This window comes from Ctenopharyngodon idella, chromosome 16, assembly GCF_019924925.1.
Source record: "Ctenopharyngodon idella isolate HZGC_01 chromosome 16, HZGC01, whole genome shotgun sequence".
Taxonomy (NCBI): Eukaryota; Metazoa; Chordata; class Actinopteri; order Cypriniformes; family Xenocyprididae; genus Ctenopharyngodon; species Ctenopharyngodon idella.
The window spans coordinates 20,530,546-20,547,798 of record NC_067235.1 but is presented as its reverse complement, the minus strand read 5'-3'; the positions used below and the strand labels follow the sequence as shown (position 1 = coordinate 20,547,798).

Genomic DNA, 17,253 nt, shown 5'->3' with positions numbered 1-17,253 from the left:
GTTATTGCTGAAGTGAAAAAAGTGAACCTAAGAAAAGTTATGAAAAATGCATAAAAATACAATTTTCAATTTTTATATGAAATATATATTTCCCAAAACAGGTTTTAATCTAAAAATACCTCAAAAAATTAGTTTTCACTAAGATTTTGTTTGGGTCCAGTACCAAAAGTTTCCACTAGATGAAATTCATTTCCATTCATTTCCAATGCGGTTGATTTTGACCGAGAGGTGTACAACTGTGACTATCTTTTTCAGGACTATTTAACCTTTTTGAATCATGTCCATCATGATTTTTTTTTTTTTTTTTTTTTTTGTGTGTGTGTGTGTTCACATAGCAGGTGCCAAAAACCTTACCAAGTTTCGTACCATTCCGGTGAAGTAAAAAAAACGTAACATTTTTTGGTCAAAAATGACCGAAGGGCACCAGAGGGTTAAATTGTCGAACTTTATTTTGCTGTAGACGGCTGTACTTGAGTCAACATATGTAAATTAAATACAAGTAAACAATTTACATATATGATGTAATCTATTGTGTCAATTAACCAAATTATTCCTAAAACATGCTATATTTTTAAAACCTAACTTATAGTCCTTTACTATTATTTTAGAATAGAAATAAATTATTTTTGTACCCTATGACACTGATAAATGAAGACCCCTAGAGTTTAAGTGAAAGCCATTTTTCCTCGTGTATACTTGTGGGAAATTTGTTTCATTGGGATGTCAAAGTCTGCCCTGTGTGTCATTATTCATGGGCATTTCCTACTGACGCACTTTCTAGCCGAGCTAATGATGCCCCTGTCACTATATTTTGGGCTTAATAAGTACCCTGGTCTCTGCTATCCTCAATGCACTATGTTTGAAATGAGATGAGTAACTCTGTGTGAAATTATCCCTTTTAGCCCTGAATCTTCACTCAGGTTTCATTACTCAGTTTACCAGGGTGCCCACTCATTAGAAGTGAATTGAATTAAAGGCTGTTAATGAATGTTCCGCTTCTGACAGCATTTCTTGTGGTAAAAAAGGAAATGCCATTGAGAGGACGGCGTGAAGCAGTGGATAACTATGCCAGAACTGTGCAGCATTCAGTTTCTCTAGAAGTTATTTCTCTCAGGCTTGAGCAGATAATTGGATGCCCTGCAGGTAAGAGAGCTCCTCAGTCATTTTGATGCTTAGATTTTCATATTACAGCTTTCATACTTGGAGAGCCATGGGTATTGCTGTAAGCATCAGGAGGTAAAAATGCAAATGAACACAAAAACAGATCAAGGTAAGATAAAAAAAAATGCAAATTGACATTTCTTAGACAGGAGACGATAATCCTTTTTTTCCCCATACATGTTTTTCTGTCCATAGCCAACCTGCAAAGACTGTTTTCAAAGGAGTGGTAGAGTTTTTATTTTTATTATGCTTATTTATTACACAGCTCTATAATACTTGATTCTGATTGGTCAATCGCATCAGCCAGCTTTCTGATATTTCCTCATTTTGGCCATCGTCCATGACAATGCTGTATAGCAGTCCGCTCATCCAGTTAAATGAAAACGGCGCTACTTTCATGTCTCTAGTATCATAACACCGTGGACTTGTGCTATCTTTTTTCAAGCAAATGCAACTGCCGTAATCTTAGGGACCGTTTACACAACACCGTTTTCAACTAAAAATGGAAAACATTTTATGCGGTTTGGCTGTTCATATACACAACAATGGCATTTTGGGGGCCTGAAAACAAACTTTTATCGTCTCTATGTAAACAAAAAAAAACAAACGCAAATTTGTGATGTCATGCTCATGCATATTATGTGTTCAGTCTATAAGCGTGTAGTGTTTCTATAAAAAGTGACATTGACAAATACTTGCCTGGCATGAATAATAGTGTTTTTAGTCGTTTACGTGGATCTGTGTGAACAGAGATATATATACATAAATTCCTCATTAGTGGTCGTTTTAATAAGTCGTCCGCCATATTGGAGTGGTCCGTGAACGTTCAAGAGCAAGTTGACGACACCGTCTGCAAACATAGTTAGACGCATGTATGAATATCTATATGAAATGGACTTCAGCAGATGATTTAGCTAAACTAAACAATACATGACGAAGGCGTCAGCTGACACAATATCAAAAAGTTACCATAGTAAAATTAAAAGCATTAAAAGTACCATAGTAAAAACATGTAATATTGAGTTAATACATATGAAACACAAACCAACACATTCTCACCTGTGAAAGGTTATCTCATTTCATTTATGGTTTCACAACCAGAAACTGCGCAATGTTGTTCCATCGTTAAGTGACGATACCCTGACTGTTGCAAGATGGTGGGAGCGCCGACATGTCTGGAGTTGTGGAATGAGGCATCTATGTATGCATATCTATGCGTGATTTTCGTGATAGTGACCTCAGAAATTTCAGTATTCATATAACTCTAATATTGTTCTTCATCTTGTAGTTAGGACAATTGTTTAGTACATTGTAACTTTTTTCTTATAGCAGAAGCTTTAAGATTAGTTATACAGGTAAAATGATAAAGTAATTGAAAAATGCACAGTTAGTCGGTTGTTATATACAGTCAATCGATAATAGCTGTACATTTATCACTTACTTGTCACAGTTCAGAAATCTATGCAGTGGAATACTGCCGTTGTGTGATGGGTTATGTCCACTGGATTTGGAAAGAGTATATTTGGATTTGACCGAGTATATCAATAAACACACTATTAAAAAATGTCAGAAAAATCTCAATAGCACACATACAACCAATCCTAGCTATAAAACTAGACCCCTTGCTGAGGATGAAGTGAGTCAGCTGTTCCCATGACAACTACATTTTACTGAGAGAATCCATTAGGACCTCTTGGATCATTTTTGCAGAGGTATCAAAGGACTGAGACTCGTTCTATCAAACATCTAATGTGTTCTATTAGACTTCAGCCATCATGACTTCAGGAGGTGGATGATTGCTCTTAGTGCCCACTCATCTTTATAAAATATTAAAACCTGTTTTTTCCCCTAGACAACTAAAAATCTAAAAATCGAAGATAAATACATTTGTGTTACTCAATCAGTTAAGGGATTTAATTTTTATAAATAATCGGTATAGGGCATAAATTGCAACTGGCAGGACAGAGTCGACGCTATCTTCAGTGTGAAGTTGAAATGCAGTTCAATACAAACCAAAGTGCTGTGTAAGGATCCATATAATTGAACTGTAAGTTGCTCTTGAAGGAACAAAAAAAAAAAAAAAAACCTACACAATTTAGCCAGCTATGCAAGAATCACATCTCAGGCAGACAAGAGCATAATTGGCTCACTATATGACCCTCTTTTCAACTGTCATGGCATGAAATGTATTACAGCAGCATCAACATGTATTTACAGAGGCAATTTAGTGACCTCTAGAAGACAATTGCGATAATATGACTAAAAGATGAGTCATGATTGTATTGCAAACACGTATAAAAGAGCCAAACAAAGAGGAGCACTATAGTCATTCTATGCTGATATTGGTCATGATTTGACATCTCACTGTACAGAGAAATACATCACAGCCAAGAATGCTTTCTGAAATGCATTTTGCTAGATCCAAGATATATTAGAATAGAACAATATACTGTACATTTGCTATGTTACACTCACAGACAGTGTGACCATTCAGATGTTTTGATAACTATTTTAGGAACTGCTTGAAAATTTGCATTTGTGAGCGCTAAAGTGACATTGACTTCCACCATTATTTAGGTCTCGAAAGGGAGAGTAAATGCTAAAATTGTGTTAAAAAAGTGTTATATAAAAAAGTGTTATATAATGTTTGTGTGTGTGCAAGATTAATGTTAAGTGGAATATTTAGTAGCGTTTAAAGTTTAGCTATGCTATTTCAGAAGTTTGTTATGTTTTTTTTAACCAACATAGTGACGAGTGGAGCATAAGCTTGGTTTGACAACAGGTATATGTTAAATCTCTTATATTGCTGTACTCGTTCAGAAATTGCTATGCTAATGCTAGTTAAAGCTAGCCAATTTCCACTACTAAAATATTTAAGTTGAGATTACATGATATTTTAAGTTAAATGTATGAATTAGCTTACTCAAATATTTCAAGTTAAGAGCAAATAAAATATATTGGTACAAAATAAAAAATCTGCCAGTTCTGCTTACTTAAACTTTGAATTTCTTAACTTAAAAATTTTAATGTAACTGATTACCTCAAATTGTTTGAGTTTTGCCAGCTTATTCAGGTTTACAGTGTAGAAAAAAACTGAAATGAACCCTTTAAACATGAAAGCAATAATTGAAGACATTTCTTCTTATATAGAACCTTTTTGGCATCAAATTTAAAGTCAAGAATCCTAGGGTTCTATATAGAACCCCACTGAACTTTTTTCTAAGAGTGACTAACTTGCTTTGATGTTAATGTAATTTCTTTAGGAAAAATGTATTAGTTATTAGTTTATCAAAACAGTGAAGGCACATAGCAGATGGTCAATATACATTCATCAGAAATGCAGTAGCTCACAACGGATTCTACAATGAAATGCAAGCACAGAGTGGAGCTTGGAGCTTATAAGAACTATTTTCATGGCAGTGTGTGGTTGCAAGACAAAGATATTATATTCCATAAATATTGTGTATATATATTTTACAGCTCTAAATCTTTTGAAAAACAAGGCAGAGTGAGTGTATTTCTACAGCACAAGCTCATGTGAGAAGCTGGATGGTCAGATCTGGATGAAAATGAGAGGTGATAGACAGATTTCTCAGTCTCAAAGTGTTGGTGGCTGCCAGAAGATCTGTTCCAATATGTGGGCAGAAGGCTAGTTAGTCCCCGCTGGCTAGTCTCATCAATCTAATGCACCAGTCACCCGTGATCTAATCCACCAGTCCCTCAAAAAAAGAGAATCATCAAACTTATATGATACATACAGTATTTTCCAAGGAAATTCAATTGGAAAAGAAAAACTTGTAATGGACAGAGTAGAGATTCCGCGATGCAAATAAACTTAGGGAAAAAAGGGGGGTACATATTACGTATGTATTATTTTGACATGCATTGCAGCCTTGTAAACTATAATTATGCTAACAACAGGCAATCTGCCTTTTAGCCAAGGATGTTCTTGGAGGAAAAAACAATGAAGCCATCAATCACTCAATAAAAGGAACAGCTAAACAGGGGCATTATTTTTTGGCTGTTTAAAACAAAAACAAACTTAAGATTTCAATTTACAACATCCCCAGTAAACATAACAGGAATGTTTCACTCTAGGACTCCCACTGGCTTGAATTCATCAGTTCTGCTGATGACAAGAGGCAGAAACACTGATTAGATGCTAATGGCATTCGTGGCTGTTCTGTCCTTCGCATTAATGATAATTAAGCAAACCCGCCATCTTATCATGCACTGATCCTTGGGCGAACTGGGGCTTCATAACAATCCAATACATAATATTCAAGCATTACATAATCCGTTTTACCACACTTCAAAGAAAATATACCTACATTTAACAGCAGATATTACTACAAGTGTGAATGAAATCCATTGTGTATACTTGTTACTCAATGCTTGACGTCCTGTATCCACTCCAAATTTATATAGCTTTAAAATGAGGCCTAAATTTTAAAGAAAGAATAAATAATCAGATTATTAGTATCAAGTGCTGATCCAAAGCCACTTAAAATGACCTGGCATTCAAACCAGTGAGCAATACAGCTGCAATTACAAATTTGTTCAAGAAACAATCAACGATCAAGAAACATTTCTCATTCTCTCGTTGACAATTTTAGATACCATTTTAAAAAACATAAAAAGGGCTCAGGATTTTATTTTGCCAATATTTAGTAATATTTCTCTCTGAAAGGCATATGGTCAGTTCATTCACAACTAAAGGATGGTTTGGCTAATGATCAGATGGTTTAATGGGAGCATCTGGCTCTTGGACCTGTCAGGCTAAAGCAGACTTCAATCTGTTAGTGGCCAGGCTCAGCATCTGTTCTCTGACAAACCCAACATAATCACACATACAGGTAGAACTAGTTCATAGAAAAGAAGTAAAAAGTGAAGGCTGTATCTCAGTGTATGCTGAGAACTTCCAGGAATATTTTGTCTGGGAAGAAGTGGAATAGTCTATGCAAGTTAATGATCCAATCTCTCTCATTAAGCCATATTTATCGAGCCATCTGTAACAACAGATGCTCTCTCAGTTTAAGTGTCTACTGGCCAGCTAAAATGGTGACCTATGGGGCATTAAGCAAAACAGACTGAGTCCAGATGAAAGCTTGTGGTTGCTTTGAAATTCATTGGCTAACAGCCATAATACAGTATCATACATTTATACTAATGTCATACAAGTCAAATGTAACTTCGTTGTTAGGACGAGCTCTTATGACACTCAGAAACTGGATAATTCACTCAAAATAAATCTCATAGCACATTTATTCTGAAATCATGGAAGATTTCTGTTCTGTGTGAAAGCGTTGCAGAACTTTTCATCATAAAAAACAGTAATCTGTCTATTTGTTTATCTCTGTTTTATCAGTTCTTTTAACAGGCTCCAGAGAAATCATCTTGTTTTCTGAGCTATATACAAAGCTTACACAAATGGTAACATTTAACATAGCTTATAATGAATTTTGGATAAAAAAGCATGTTACAACAATAGAGAACCATTAGAGCCATCAGGGAGGATATTGTCAAGTGCTTGAATTAGATTCTCTGTTATATAATTTCATTTCCGCACAACCCCTGTGATTAGAAGCCACAGAATAGTGAAGAATCTTTTTGATTGAACTGATCATGTAATCATTTGAGCATGATTTCATTATCAAAATGTGTGCTAATTGCAAATTTACCCCTGAGGGTCACTGTTCTTTTCCTTAGTGGGATCCAAGCACCTGTAAAAGTAAATCAGATAAAGGTTTCATTTGACTTGTATCATGCATTGATGTAGACAGAAGTAGGCCTACTGTATGCTGATCTACTACTTTGTAAATTGAATGAACTCAGTAATGTTTTAAGAGGTACCAAAACAACATGCTTTAACAGCTTGACTTAAATACAAAGCCTCCAGATGGTGTCCTGTTTTTCAGGAAATGAAGCCAAGAGCAATGCTTGACAAAATCACAATCTTGACAAATCTGTCACCTCAAAGCAGCAAGGTCAAGAACTTATAAGCCTCCAAACTTAAAAACAGCAAAGGTTAATCAAGGGTCATATCCATTAATATCAATAATGTTGGAAATTTGCAACATCACTTGTGTGTGCTAACTTGCAACATCAGTAGTGTTGTTTTGGATTGAGACAATGATTTGAACCGGATGGATGGATGGATAGATAGAAAGAAATTTTAGGATGCATTTTACATTTTCCATACATCATAAATACATTTGTTTTGTGAAAATCTGTGCACTGTGCAGCATAAAGGCTAAAATGTATCTGTCTCTTTACCTGTAGACATGCTTAGAAGAAAAATATAGGCAAAAATATTAAATGTTATGAATGAAACAGCTCATAAACATGCTTTATCACTAGAAAAATTGAATGTAAGACATTTCTCCTTATGAAAGTAAGACATTTCTCTTTATAGTAGCTTACGTTTTTGGCATAAAGGGCTCTTTAAAATCGAGTCAAGAACCTTAGGGTTTTATAGAAACCCTATTTAACCTTTTTCTAAGTGTGCGGAATGGAAAAATATAACAAACGCACTGTTCATAGTAAATAGCATAGATATAGTCCACATTTACAGTGTGTCGAGTGACACTGTTGTGTGTGTGCGCAGTATTTGCAGTGTGTTCACTACTCCTTCCATGCAAATGGTTTGTACTTCGGGAGAGAGTAAGAGCGCATGCACAGCACCACGCGCAGTTGGAAGTCGAGTGCGCTCTCGAGCAGAGAAGAGAAAAGGAGGGCTGCTTAAAGTGACTAGTGGAGTTGATGCCTTTCTAACTGCTGTTCTATATCTCTCTATACCTTTTAGATTAACGATATATGTTTAATCTTCCAGTTTTACTCACATTAGAAGACGTGTGACATACAGGGGAAGCGCATAATGGAGCCTCCAACAGTGACTGTTAATGATTTTCTCGAACAGTATCCTTTGATTCTCCACAACTCGAGCTTTATGGAGGAACCAGCGGGACTTCTGTCCAACTGGAGCGAAGTCAGCGAGCCGAAGGCGGTGAGAGGCAGCACTGCGGTCGCTATCGCTGTGTGCATAACCGCACTGTATTCCGTCATATGCGTGGTGGGACTGTTTGGAAATATTCTGGTTATGTACGGCGTGGTCAGGTAAGAGAACTTGTTTATTCGATAAATAGCCTATGTAGCCTATACTTAAAAAGTCTCTGCAACTGGGGTAATCATTAATTATTTAATTTACCACACTTTGACATTAATAGCTACTGAGATATGATATCACTTAGCCCAAAATTTGCTGGTTTAGTAAGTGCACAAATTCTAAAGAGAAATATCAACGTCAAATGTCTCCTAGATCTATTTGAACCCAGGGAATAGCCTGTAACCTATCTACAGAGAATGTGGTGGACTTGGGAGTTATGATTGAAATCTGATCAAGTGGTAGAAGATGAAAGACAGAGCTGAGGAGTGAGATATTTGTAATGTGCTCATCTGAGGGTGGAGAGTTCCCTTATATTTGGGTTTTGACTTCACAAAGGCAGGGTGGGTTTCTTACAAATAAAATCTATTTTGCACAAAATGCTTCATTAAACTAAAAAGTAATCTAATTTCTTCTGGAATTATCTTCTGTGTATAATGTTGTGCAATAAAATAAACAATAAATTTCTAATCAGTTACAATTTCATGGTTGTAACCCCTTAAAGTTTATATCACTGTAAAATAAAAAGATACTCGAGTCACCCTTTCAGATCAACACCTGGCAAACGCAATGCCAATGTAGAACCTCTAAGCACCCTTTCTAAAACTTCAAGGAACTTGAAGGAAAATGAAACCCTTCATGTAAGAACCTTCTTGTAAGAACCCTAAAGCCTGTCAAAATTTCTCAACCAAAAGGGAGGCTTTGAGGCACGTCAAATATTTGTTTGAAAGCACTTAAAAAAAAAAACCTGTTGTTAAACAACAGTACAGTTCATTGAACACACTACTTTTATCACTCACAGCCTTGTTTTCATTCCTGTTAAAAATTAAATATACTGCTACTCTGACTAGGGTCTTTTGAGGTACCTTCAAAAGGATGCTTAGAGGTTTTGCAAAATTTTCTTGATCTGAGGAACCCCAAATTCCATAAACCCAAAGTTCACAGTGTATAAAACCCTTTCACACAGCTACTGTATAAAAAACCAACCAGAGTTCTTTTGAACACATAAATCATTCTATATAGAACCTTTCAGGCATTTCAAATATGAAATGAGCATTAGAACGCTGCAAGGAAGTAAACAGAATAGGAACTCAAAAATTAAGAAAAACCCAGGAAAATCAACTAAATATTCAAAAGGAAACAGTGTTGTGTTTGTTAGGTTGCATACATTTAAACTAAAAGTGAACATATTTTACAACTCTATATAGAGAAGGAAAAAAAAAAAAAAAAAATGGAAGGGAACCAAAAATCTTTGAAATATAAATTGAGTCTTTGGCATGTTCCCTCAGAGTGGTTCAGATCACAAAACCATTACAATTCAGCAAGATCACATCTTTCTAATCTATTCACAGAACATATATTCAAGAGTGCAAAGCCATTGCCTAGGAAAAGTCTGAATGGACTAATCATATTCGCAATCTCGGGATTGCCTACCTTTCACAGATGCCTTTTCCCATTTGGAGACATAAAAAAATGTAGCTGAAGAGAGTGTTATAGTGTATCAGCCACTACAGCCTGGAAGGAAGAAGCTGTACAATAGGAAGTTAGATGTGAAAAGAACTCATTAATAATTCCCCCTGAAGTTTCAAGACAGAGAACTTGATATGAATGCATTTTAGATTGCATCAACATAAAAGTTTTCCCCTCATTTTATTCCATTATTTCTCACATATTTTTGTCTTGTATCCCTGTAAAAATATCCAAAACACCTTTGTTTTAAGCTCAAACCTAAAATGAAGGTTTTTGCTTAAAACGACAAACTAGTTGCTTGGTACTCTATCATCTCTCACTCTCTCTCTCTCTCTCTCTATATATATATATATATATATACACACACACACACCCCATTCAGAGATCAATAAGATGGCACTACCTCTAAACAATATTTTCCAGAACAGGCCTGTTGTAGTAATATGTTACCTGGTGTAATGAGCATGAAAAATGTGATTGATGGCAATGCTAAAGAGTACAAACCCAATTCCAAAAAAGTTGGGACACTGTACAAATTGTGAATAAAAAAGGAATGCAATGATGTGGAAGTTTCAAATTTCAAGATTTTATTCAGAATACAACATAGATGACATATCAAATGTTTAAACTGAGAAAATGTATAATTTTAAGGGAAAAATAAGTTGATTTTAAATTTCATGGCATCAACACATCTCAAAAAAGTTGGGACAAGGCCATGTTTACCACTGTGTGGCATCCCCTCTTCTTTTTATAACAGTCTGCAAACGTCTGGGGACTGAGGAGACAAGTTGCTCAAGTTTAGGAATAGGAATGTTGTCCCACTCTTGTCTAATACAGGCTTCTAGTTGCTCAACTGTCTTAGGTCTTCTTTGTCGCATCTTCCTCTTTATGATGCGCCAAATGTTTTCTATGGGTGAAAGATCTGGACTGCAGGCTGGCCATTTCAGTACCCGGATCCTTCTTCTACGCAGCCATGATGTTGTAATTGATGCAGTATATGGTCTGGCATTGTCATGTTGGAAAATGCAAGGTCTTCCCTGAAAGAGACGACGTCTGGATGGGAGCATATGTTGTTCTAGAACTTGGATATACCTTTCAGCATTGATGGTGCCTTTCCAGATGTGTAAGCTGCCGATGCCACACGCACTCATGCAACCCCATACCATCAGAGATGCAGGCTTCTGAACTGAGCGCTGATAACAACTTGGGTTGTCCTTGTCCTCTTTAGTCCGGATGACATGGCGTCCCAGTTTTCCAAAAAGAACTTCAAATTTTGATTCGTCTGACCACAGAACAGTTTTCCATGTTGCCACAGTCCATTTTTAATGAGCTTTGGCCCAGAGAAAACGCCTGCGCTTCTGGATCATGTTTAGATATGGCTTCTTGTTTGACCTATAGAGTTTTAGCCGGCAACGGCGAATGGCACGGTGGATTGTGTTCACCGACAGTGTTTTCTGGAAGTATTCCTGAGCCCATGTTGTGATTTCCATTACAGTAGCATTCCTGTATGTGATGCAGTGCCGTCTAAGGGCCCGAAGATCACGGGCATCCAGTATGGTTTTCCGGCCTTGACCCTTACGCACAGAGATTGTTCCAGATTCTCTGAATCTTTGGATGATATTATGCACTGTAGATGATGATAACTTCAAACTCTTTGCAATTTTTCTCTGAGAAACTCCTTTCTGATATTGCTCCACTATTTTTCGCCGCAGCATTGGGGGAATTGGTGATCCTCTGCCCATCTTGACTTCTGAGAGACACTGCCACTCTGAGAGGCTCTTTTTATACCCAATCATGCTGCCAATTGACCTAAAAAGTTGCAAATTGGTCCTCCAGCTGTTCCTTATATGTACATTTAACTTTTCCGGCCTCTTATTGCTACCTGTCCCAACTTTTTTGGAATGTGTAGCTCTCATGAAATCCAAAATGAGCCAATATTTGGCATGACATTTCAAAATGTCTCACTTTCAACATTTGATATGTTATCTATATTCTATTGTGAATAAAATATAAGTTTATGAGATTTGTAAATTATTGCATTCCTTTTTTATTCACAATTTGTACAGTGTCCCAACTTTTTTGGAATTGGGTTTGTACAAATAGACAACTTAGCAAACCAGTATTTCCCTATGAGTGAGGGACTAGTGTAAATTTAGAAATGCAAATATGAGTCATGGATATACAACAAAACATGTTATGCACTCAGTACAAAAGACTTAATGGAACGTATAATAATAGATTTATTCATCTCACCACACATATAGTCATGTACAAAGAGAGGAATAAACTGTAGTGTCACTAATGGATGTGCTGCCTTCTCTCTTCAGCTCTGTGAGACTTCAAATGTCAAGTCCTCAAAAGAGATCACTGTGTGGGCACCAGACAAATCTCAAAGACAGGATAATCAATGGATTACAATTTATACCTTTGGCATTGGTCGTTTCTTTAGTAACTATTTGCATCCTTTCATCCATTCATCAGCCCACTATTAATTAAAAAAAAAATAAAACAGAAAAAATCATGAGCTGATTATTGTATGATATCACAGAGAGACTCTTGAGACACCATTTAATGAAAGCATGTTGTTAGCCCCTGCTGGTAGATGTTGTAACTACACCTTTTCACTCTTTCTCCATAGACAGCCATTAAAATGGTCCTTTTAGCCATTATAGCCAAATTATCCATTATAGCCATAACAATAATAATAATAATAATAAAAAACCACCACCAACAACAACAACAGTAATGATGATTATTATTATTATTGAAGAATCATTATTTTAGCTGTACAGAACTCTTTACTATTAGCTTTAAAATAAACAGAGAAACTAACAAGTTTTGAAAAAAAGTGTAAATGTTTTTGATGGAAAACATCAAATAACACTTTGCAACTAAAAAAAAAAATGTGAAAAAAAAATTTATAAATGTTTTTATGTTTTAACAAATAATCTAAAAATTCATAAATATGCTAATGCATGTCATATCTGGCATTATTTTAATAAGTTAAGATTTTAATAACTGAAATAAAAGTTAAATACAGTGTGGAAGGCTGTTAAATGATGATTAACTCCACAAATGGAAATATGTGCTCATGTTAATCATATCTGATAATTATAATGAAAAGGGCAAAAGCAAGAAGAGCCTCAAATCATGTACAATCAGCGCATCCAATTCATCATTCATCTGCATCTGTATTCATGAATGTTCGTCATTGCAAACCCAGGTGCAGCAGATCGACATTCAAAAACTATGAAGTGCTTGTGTAGCTGATTCTCTCAGGCTGACTTTTGCTCTTTTTTTCTTCAATAGGTACACAAAGATGAAGACAGCTACCAACATTTACATCTTTAATCTGGCTTTGGCCGATGCATTAGCCACCAGTACTCTGCCCTTCCAGAGTGCCAAATACCTCATGAGCACCTGGCCATTTGGTGAGCTCTTGTGTAAAGTGGTCATTGCTATTGACTACTACAACATGTTTACCAGTATTTTCACATTGACGATGATGAGTGTGGACCGTTACATTGCCGTGTGCCATCCAGTGAGAGCCCTGGACTTTCGCACAGCCGTCAAAGCAAAGATCATCAACATCTGCATATGGATTCTCTCCTCTGCTGTCGGCTTCCCAGTCATGGTTATGGCCGTTACAGTGACAGACACAGGTGAGGACAAAAAGACTGTGGGGTAAAGACAGTGGGGCAAAAAGACTGAAGTATTTGATTTTATAGCACAATAGATGTTCATTTTGAGTAACTTACATTTTAGATCCAAAATTGCTAGTTACTTTGTATATTTTTTGCTCTGCTAATGAAATAGTTTTTAACAAAACCATGCTGAATTAGTTTTTAACAAAACCATGCTGAATTAGTTAACGCTCTCTAATACACCAGAGCGTTTTGCTGTAGATGAATCTTTTTTTTTTTTTTGAACAAATCAGTTGAATGAATGATTCAGTGCTTGCTCATATAAAGACAATCACTTGTTTCAGGTTCTGAAGAAATCAGTATTTTTAACGAATTGGTTGATTGAACTCAATGACTCGCTTATAAAGACAGTAGCTTGTCCGAAATTGCAAACTGTCTACATTTGGTTTGAAATGTACTTCCTGACTGTTAAAACAGTATGTACTATATAGTATGAATATGGGTAGTATGAACAAACTATTCGTTGTCATTGTCATGTGACATCCCAGCATCAGTTGCATTGCTTCACAATTCTTCTCCCATGGCCTCATGGGATAGTAAAGCGTCTATCAGATACGCACTTTAGAATCTTTTTGCCTATTCCCTATATAGTAGGGAAGTAAGCATACTCTGATAACTTGCATATCTATATATTTTAGTGCTCTTGGAACACACTTGGCCAGTCTGACTCGAGGACTGAAAATAACTATTGTAAAAACGAATAGTTAGGGAATTACAAAACAAATTATCAGTAAATTTAATCATGAAATGACTTTAGGCTTATCAAATCTTCTTATCTTTTTCTTTACATATATATTCTCCTCAGGCAAAACGGTCTGCATGTTGAAATTCCCAGGCCCAGATCCACAGTATTGGGATACTGTGACCAAGATCTGTGTTTTCATTTTCGCCTTTGTGGTTCCCGTCTTGGTCATCTCCATCTGTTACGGCCTGATGATCCTTCGCCTTAAGAGTGTACGCTTGCTGTCCGGCTCCAAAGAGAAGGACAGAAACCTCCGGCGCATCACCCGCATGGTATTGGTGGTGGTAGCAGCTTTCATCATCTGCTGGACCCCCATCCATATCTTCATCATCGTCAAGACTGTGGTGGAGATCGACCACAAGAATCTGCTCGTGGTCGCCTGCTGGCACCTGTGTATTGCTCTTGGCTACATGAACAGCAGCCTCAACCCGGTCTTGTATGCATTCCTGGATGAAAACTTCAAGAGGTGCTTCAGAGAATTCTGCCTGCCCTTTCGTTCCCGCATGGAGCACGGCAGCTTTTCCAGAGCCCGTAGCGCCACGAGAGAGCCCATCTCGGTGTGCGCCAAGTCTGATTCAATGAAGCAGCCTACATGACTAGACCTGGACCAGATGCCTCCTGGTACGCTACCAAGGACACAGAAAGACCTGCAGTCTGAGGTCACCCAGATCTCCACCACTGAGTTTTAAACTCCTCTGAGGTTAATAAAAGTTGACGACAAGCTCATATACCGAAAGGCAAAATGCTTGTTTTATTAGTCATCTTTTTTTCCCACGTTTCTTGACTTCACTGTGTGGGAAATGTGATGGATGGCTCTAAAATAATCACCAAAAATTATAAGATGATTTGGACCATCAAGATTCTAATCATGCATTGGCAAAGACATCAAAAATGTGGCCTTGAATGGTCAACAGGAAATGCATACATTCATTAGTGGTATATGAGCCATCAAAGTGGATTCCCGTAATCAGATTTTAAAATAAAAGTGAATGCATTTCCCTGGGAATTGTGGGATCTTGTTATTGAATTACATTATTACCGGGGCCAAACGATGCACTGAATACACAAATTCAGATTCTAATACAACAAAATAAGCTGTAAGATGGATATTTCATTTAAAGAGACAAACATGCTAGTTTTTCAAAGAACGGTGAAAATGTACAGAGGTCTTTTGCCACTCCATAATAAGAGGATTTCATTAAACCTGAAGATAAAGATATATGGAGAAAGAGAGGTGTCGGATACAGAGAATGGACCAAAATTTCATCCTAAGGTTTGCAGGAAAGATTTGCAAGGATGACAGAGTAATTCCCTCAGGATGGCTGTTAAAATACACTGTTACATAAACTCTCGACACATTCATTTCATGGTGCTTGATAAGGTGTAATTTTGTGCTACTAGTGAAGGTGTTTGATAACCTTTGACTATGAAGTACACAGTGTTTAGACATATTCTGACTCTATCACAAAAGGACACTGATATTTTCTTTGTAGTTCTTTATGAAGTATTTAGTGCAACAATTCTTGCATTTCATTGCCATTAGCGCAGAATGGTTGTTTTTTGACCTTCTTCAAATCCCAAAGTTGAAGTGACATTTAACGATTCATTTTGTAATATTAGCGTTTCATTCTAAATGTCAGCTTTGCTGTAAAAGGAGAGTTTAGTTTCTTGAGCTGTTATAAACAATCCTTTTCCAGTCAGGAATGTGTTTATGTATTAGCAGTGAGTATTGCTTTTCTGTAAGAACTTGTATGTACTTTTGTGAAACTGTTGCATATTTCCTCATGAATTTATTTTTTATGGATGCACGGTATTTAGACGTCACCAATTATCTTAACTGTCAATGTCTATATTGTGAAAGCTAAAGTAGCCTATTAAAATGTTTCTGTAGGTTGCATGGGTGTTGGGAAAAATAACCTTTATCTCAATTTTCATTCCCCACATGATAAGTGAGCCATAGTATCTAAAATATACATTCGTCATATCATATATTGAATGATAAGCCTGCACTCTTTACCTGTTTTAAAGATTTAAATTTTGTTTGGTAAAAATATAACACAAAAGCACTAAAACAGCTGGTAGAAATGGAAAACTACTATGCTAATTTTCTGCAGGTACTTGTAAAGGTTGGAGACTCAAGTACTTTTACATAATCTCTTCAGCAGACAACCTATAGACCCCCATTATGAAATAAGTGCTTTTAGTAAAGTACTGGGCTACACGCATCTGAATCAGGATAAAAAGTAAAAAGAGGCTGTTGTACAGTGACTTCTATAAAGACAAAAGCTCCTGATATTTAATCTATTGTATTTTTTACTGATTTTTGTTGTCATTCCGGTTGAAATGAAATGAAATTTTGTTTCACTCAGTGTGCTTATATAATAATGGAGTAATGTTGTGTAGTCAGTCAAGCATCTGAAAATTACAGACAGTGAGCGTTGGTCCAAAAATACATTGTCGTTGAATAATTACTTAAGTCACCATCCACTTCCAATGTATGGAAAAACAGAGCATCATGGTAAAAATCTCTCATTTATTTACTCATCATATCCTTTTCTTACCAAACGAATCCTGAATCTTTTTTGTTCACTGTATACTTAGATATATTGCTCATTTGGTCAAATTAAATTATTTCTGGTTTGCTTCCATTGTGACAAATAGCCTAAAAGTAACCATGTATGGAAATCAATGAATTCATTCCTAACTCTCTCTCTTCACTTTTCACAAACAGGATATAAACTGAAACTGTGAAAGTTGTTGATCTGCAGAAAATATTGATTGTCGGCCACAGGAGGTCAAACAAATATTTCATTGTCTATTCTATACTGGAACTTTGCTGTTAATAGGGCCAAGCTGATTTTTCCCCCTTTTTCTGTAGCTAGTTTTGCAAAATGGGGTCCTGTTTACTGTGGCTTTCAATATATACAGTACCTCTGCTCTGTCTAGATTCCAACACAGTGAGAGGTGCAGAATCAGTCCACCTGTTATTTTTGAAAACAAAAATGGTGCTAAAT

At 36.3% G+C, this 17,253-nt stretch overlaps 1 protein-coding gene across 2 annotated transcripts; it reads left to right on the top strand.

Annotated features, from left to right (window-relative positions):
- Positions 1-1,022: 1,022 nt before the first annotated feature.
- oprd1b (opioid receptor, delta 1b) lies at positions 1,023-16,134 on the top strand. 2 transcript variants are annotated; one of them, XM_051865192.1, is made up of 4 exons: positions 1,023-1,143; positions 8,081-8,277; positions 13,103-13,455; positions 14,303-16,134. In XM_051865192.1, the coding sequence occupies exons 2-4, from the start codon at positions 8,111-8,113 to the stop codon at positions 14,833-14,835; spliced, it is 1,053 nt and encodes a 350-aa protein (XP_051721152.1). In that variant the 5' UTR covers positions 1,023-1,143; positions 8,081-8,110; the 3' UTR covers positions 14,836-16,134. The 2 variants fall into 2 exon arrangements, with proteins under 2 accessions (XP_051721152.1, XP_051721150.1); XM_051865190.1 differs by lacking the exon at positions 1,023-1,143 and having other exon boundaries at positions 6,498-8,277.
- The last annotated feature ends 1,119 nt before the right edge of the window (positions 16,135-17,253 follow it).

Excerpts from the sequence above, each read along its gene's own strand:
- oprd1b (XM_051865190.1), top strand. The coding sequence starts at position 8,039 with ATGGAGCCTCCAACAGTGACTGTTAATGATTTTCTCGAACAGTATCCT. Across the intron at positions 8,278-13,102 it reads GTTATGTACGGCGTGGTCAG|GTACACAAAGATGAAGACAG; the intron begins GTAAGAGAACTT and ends TTTCTTCAATAG. Across the intron at positions 13,456-14,302 it reads CGTTACAGTGACAGACACAG|GCAAAACGGTCTGCATGTTG; the intron begins GTGAGGACAAAA and ends TATTCTCCTCAG.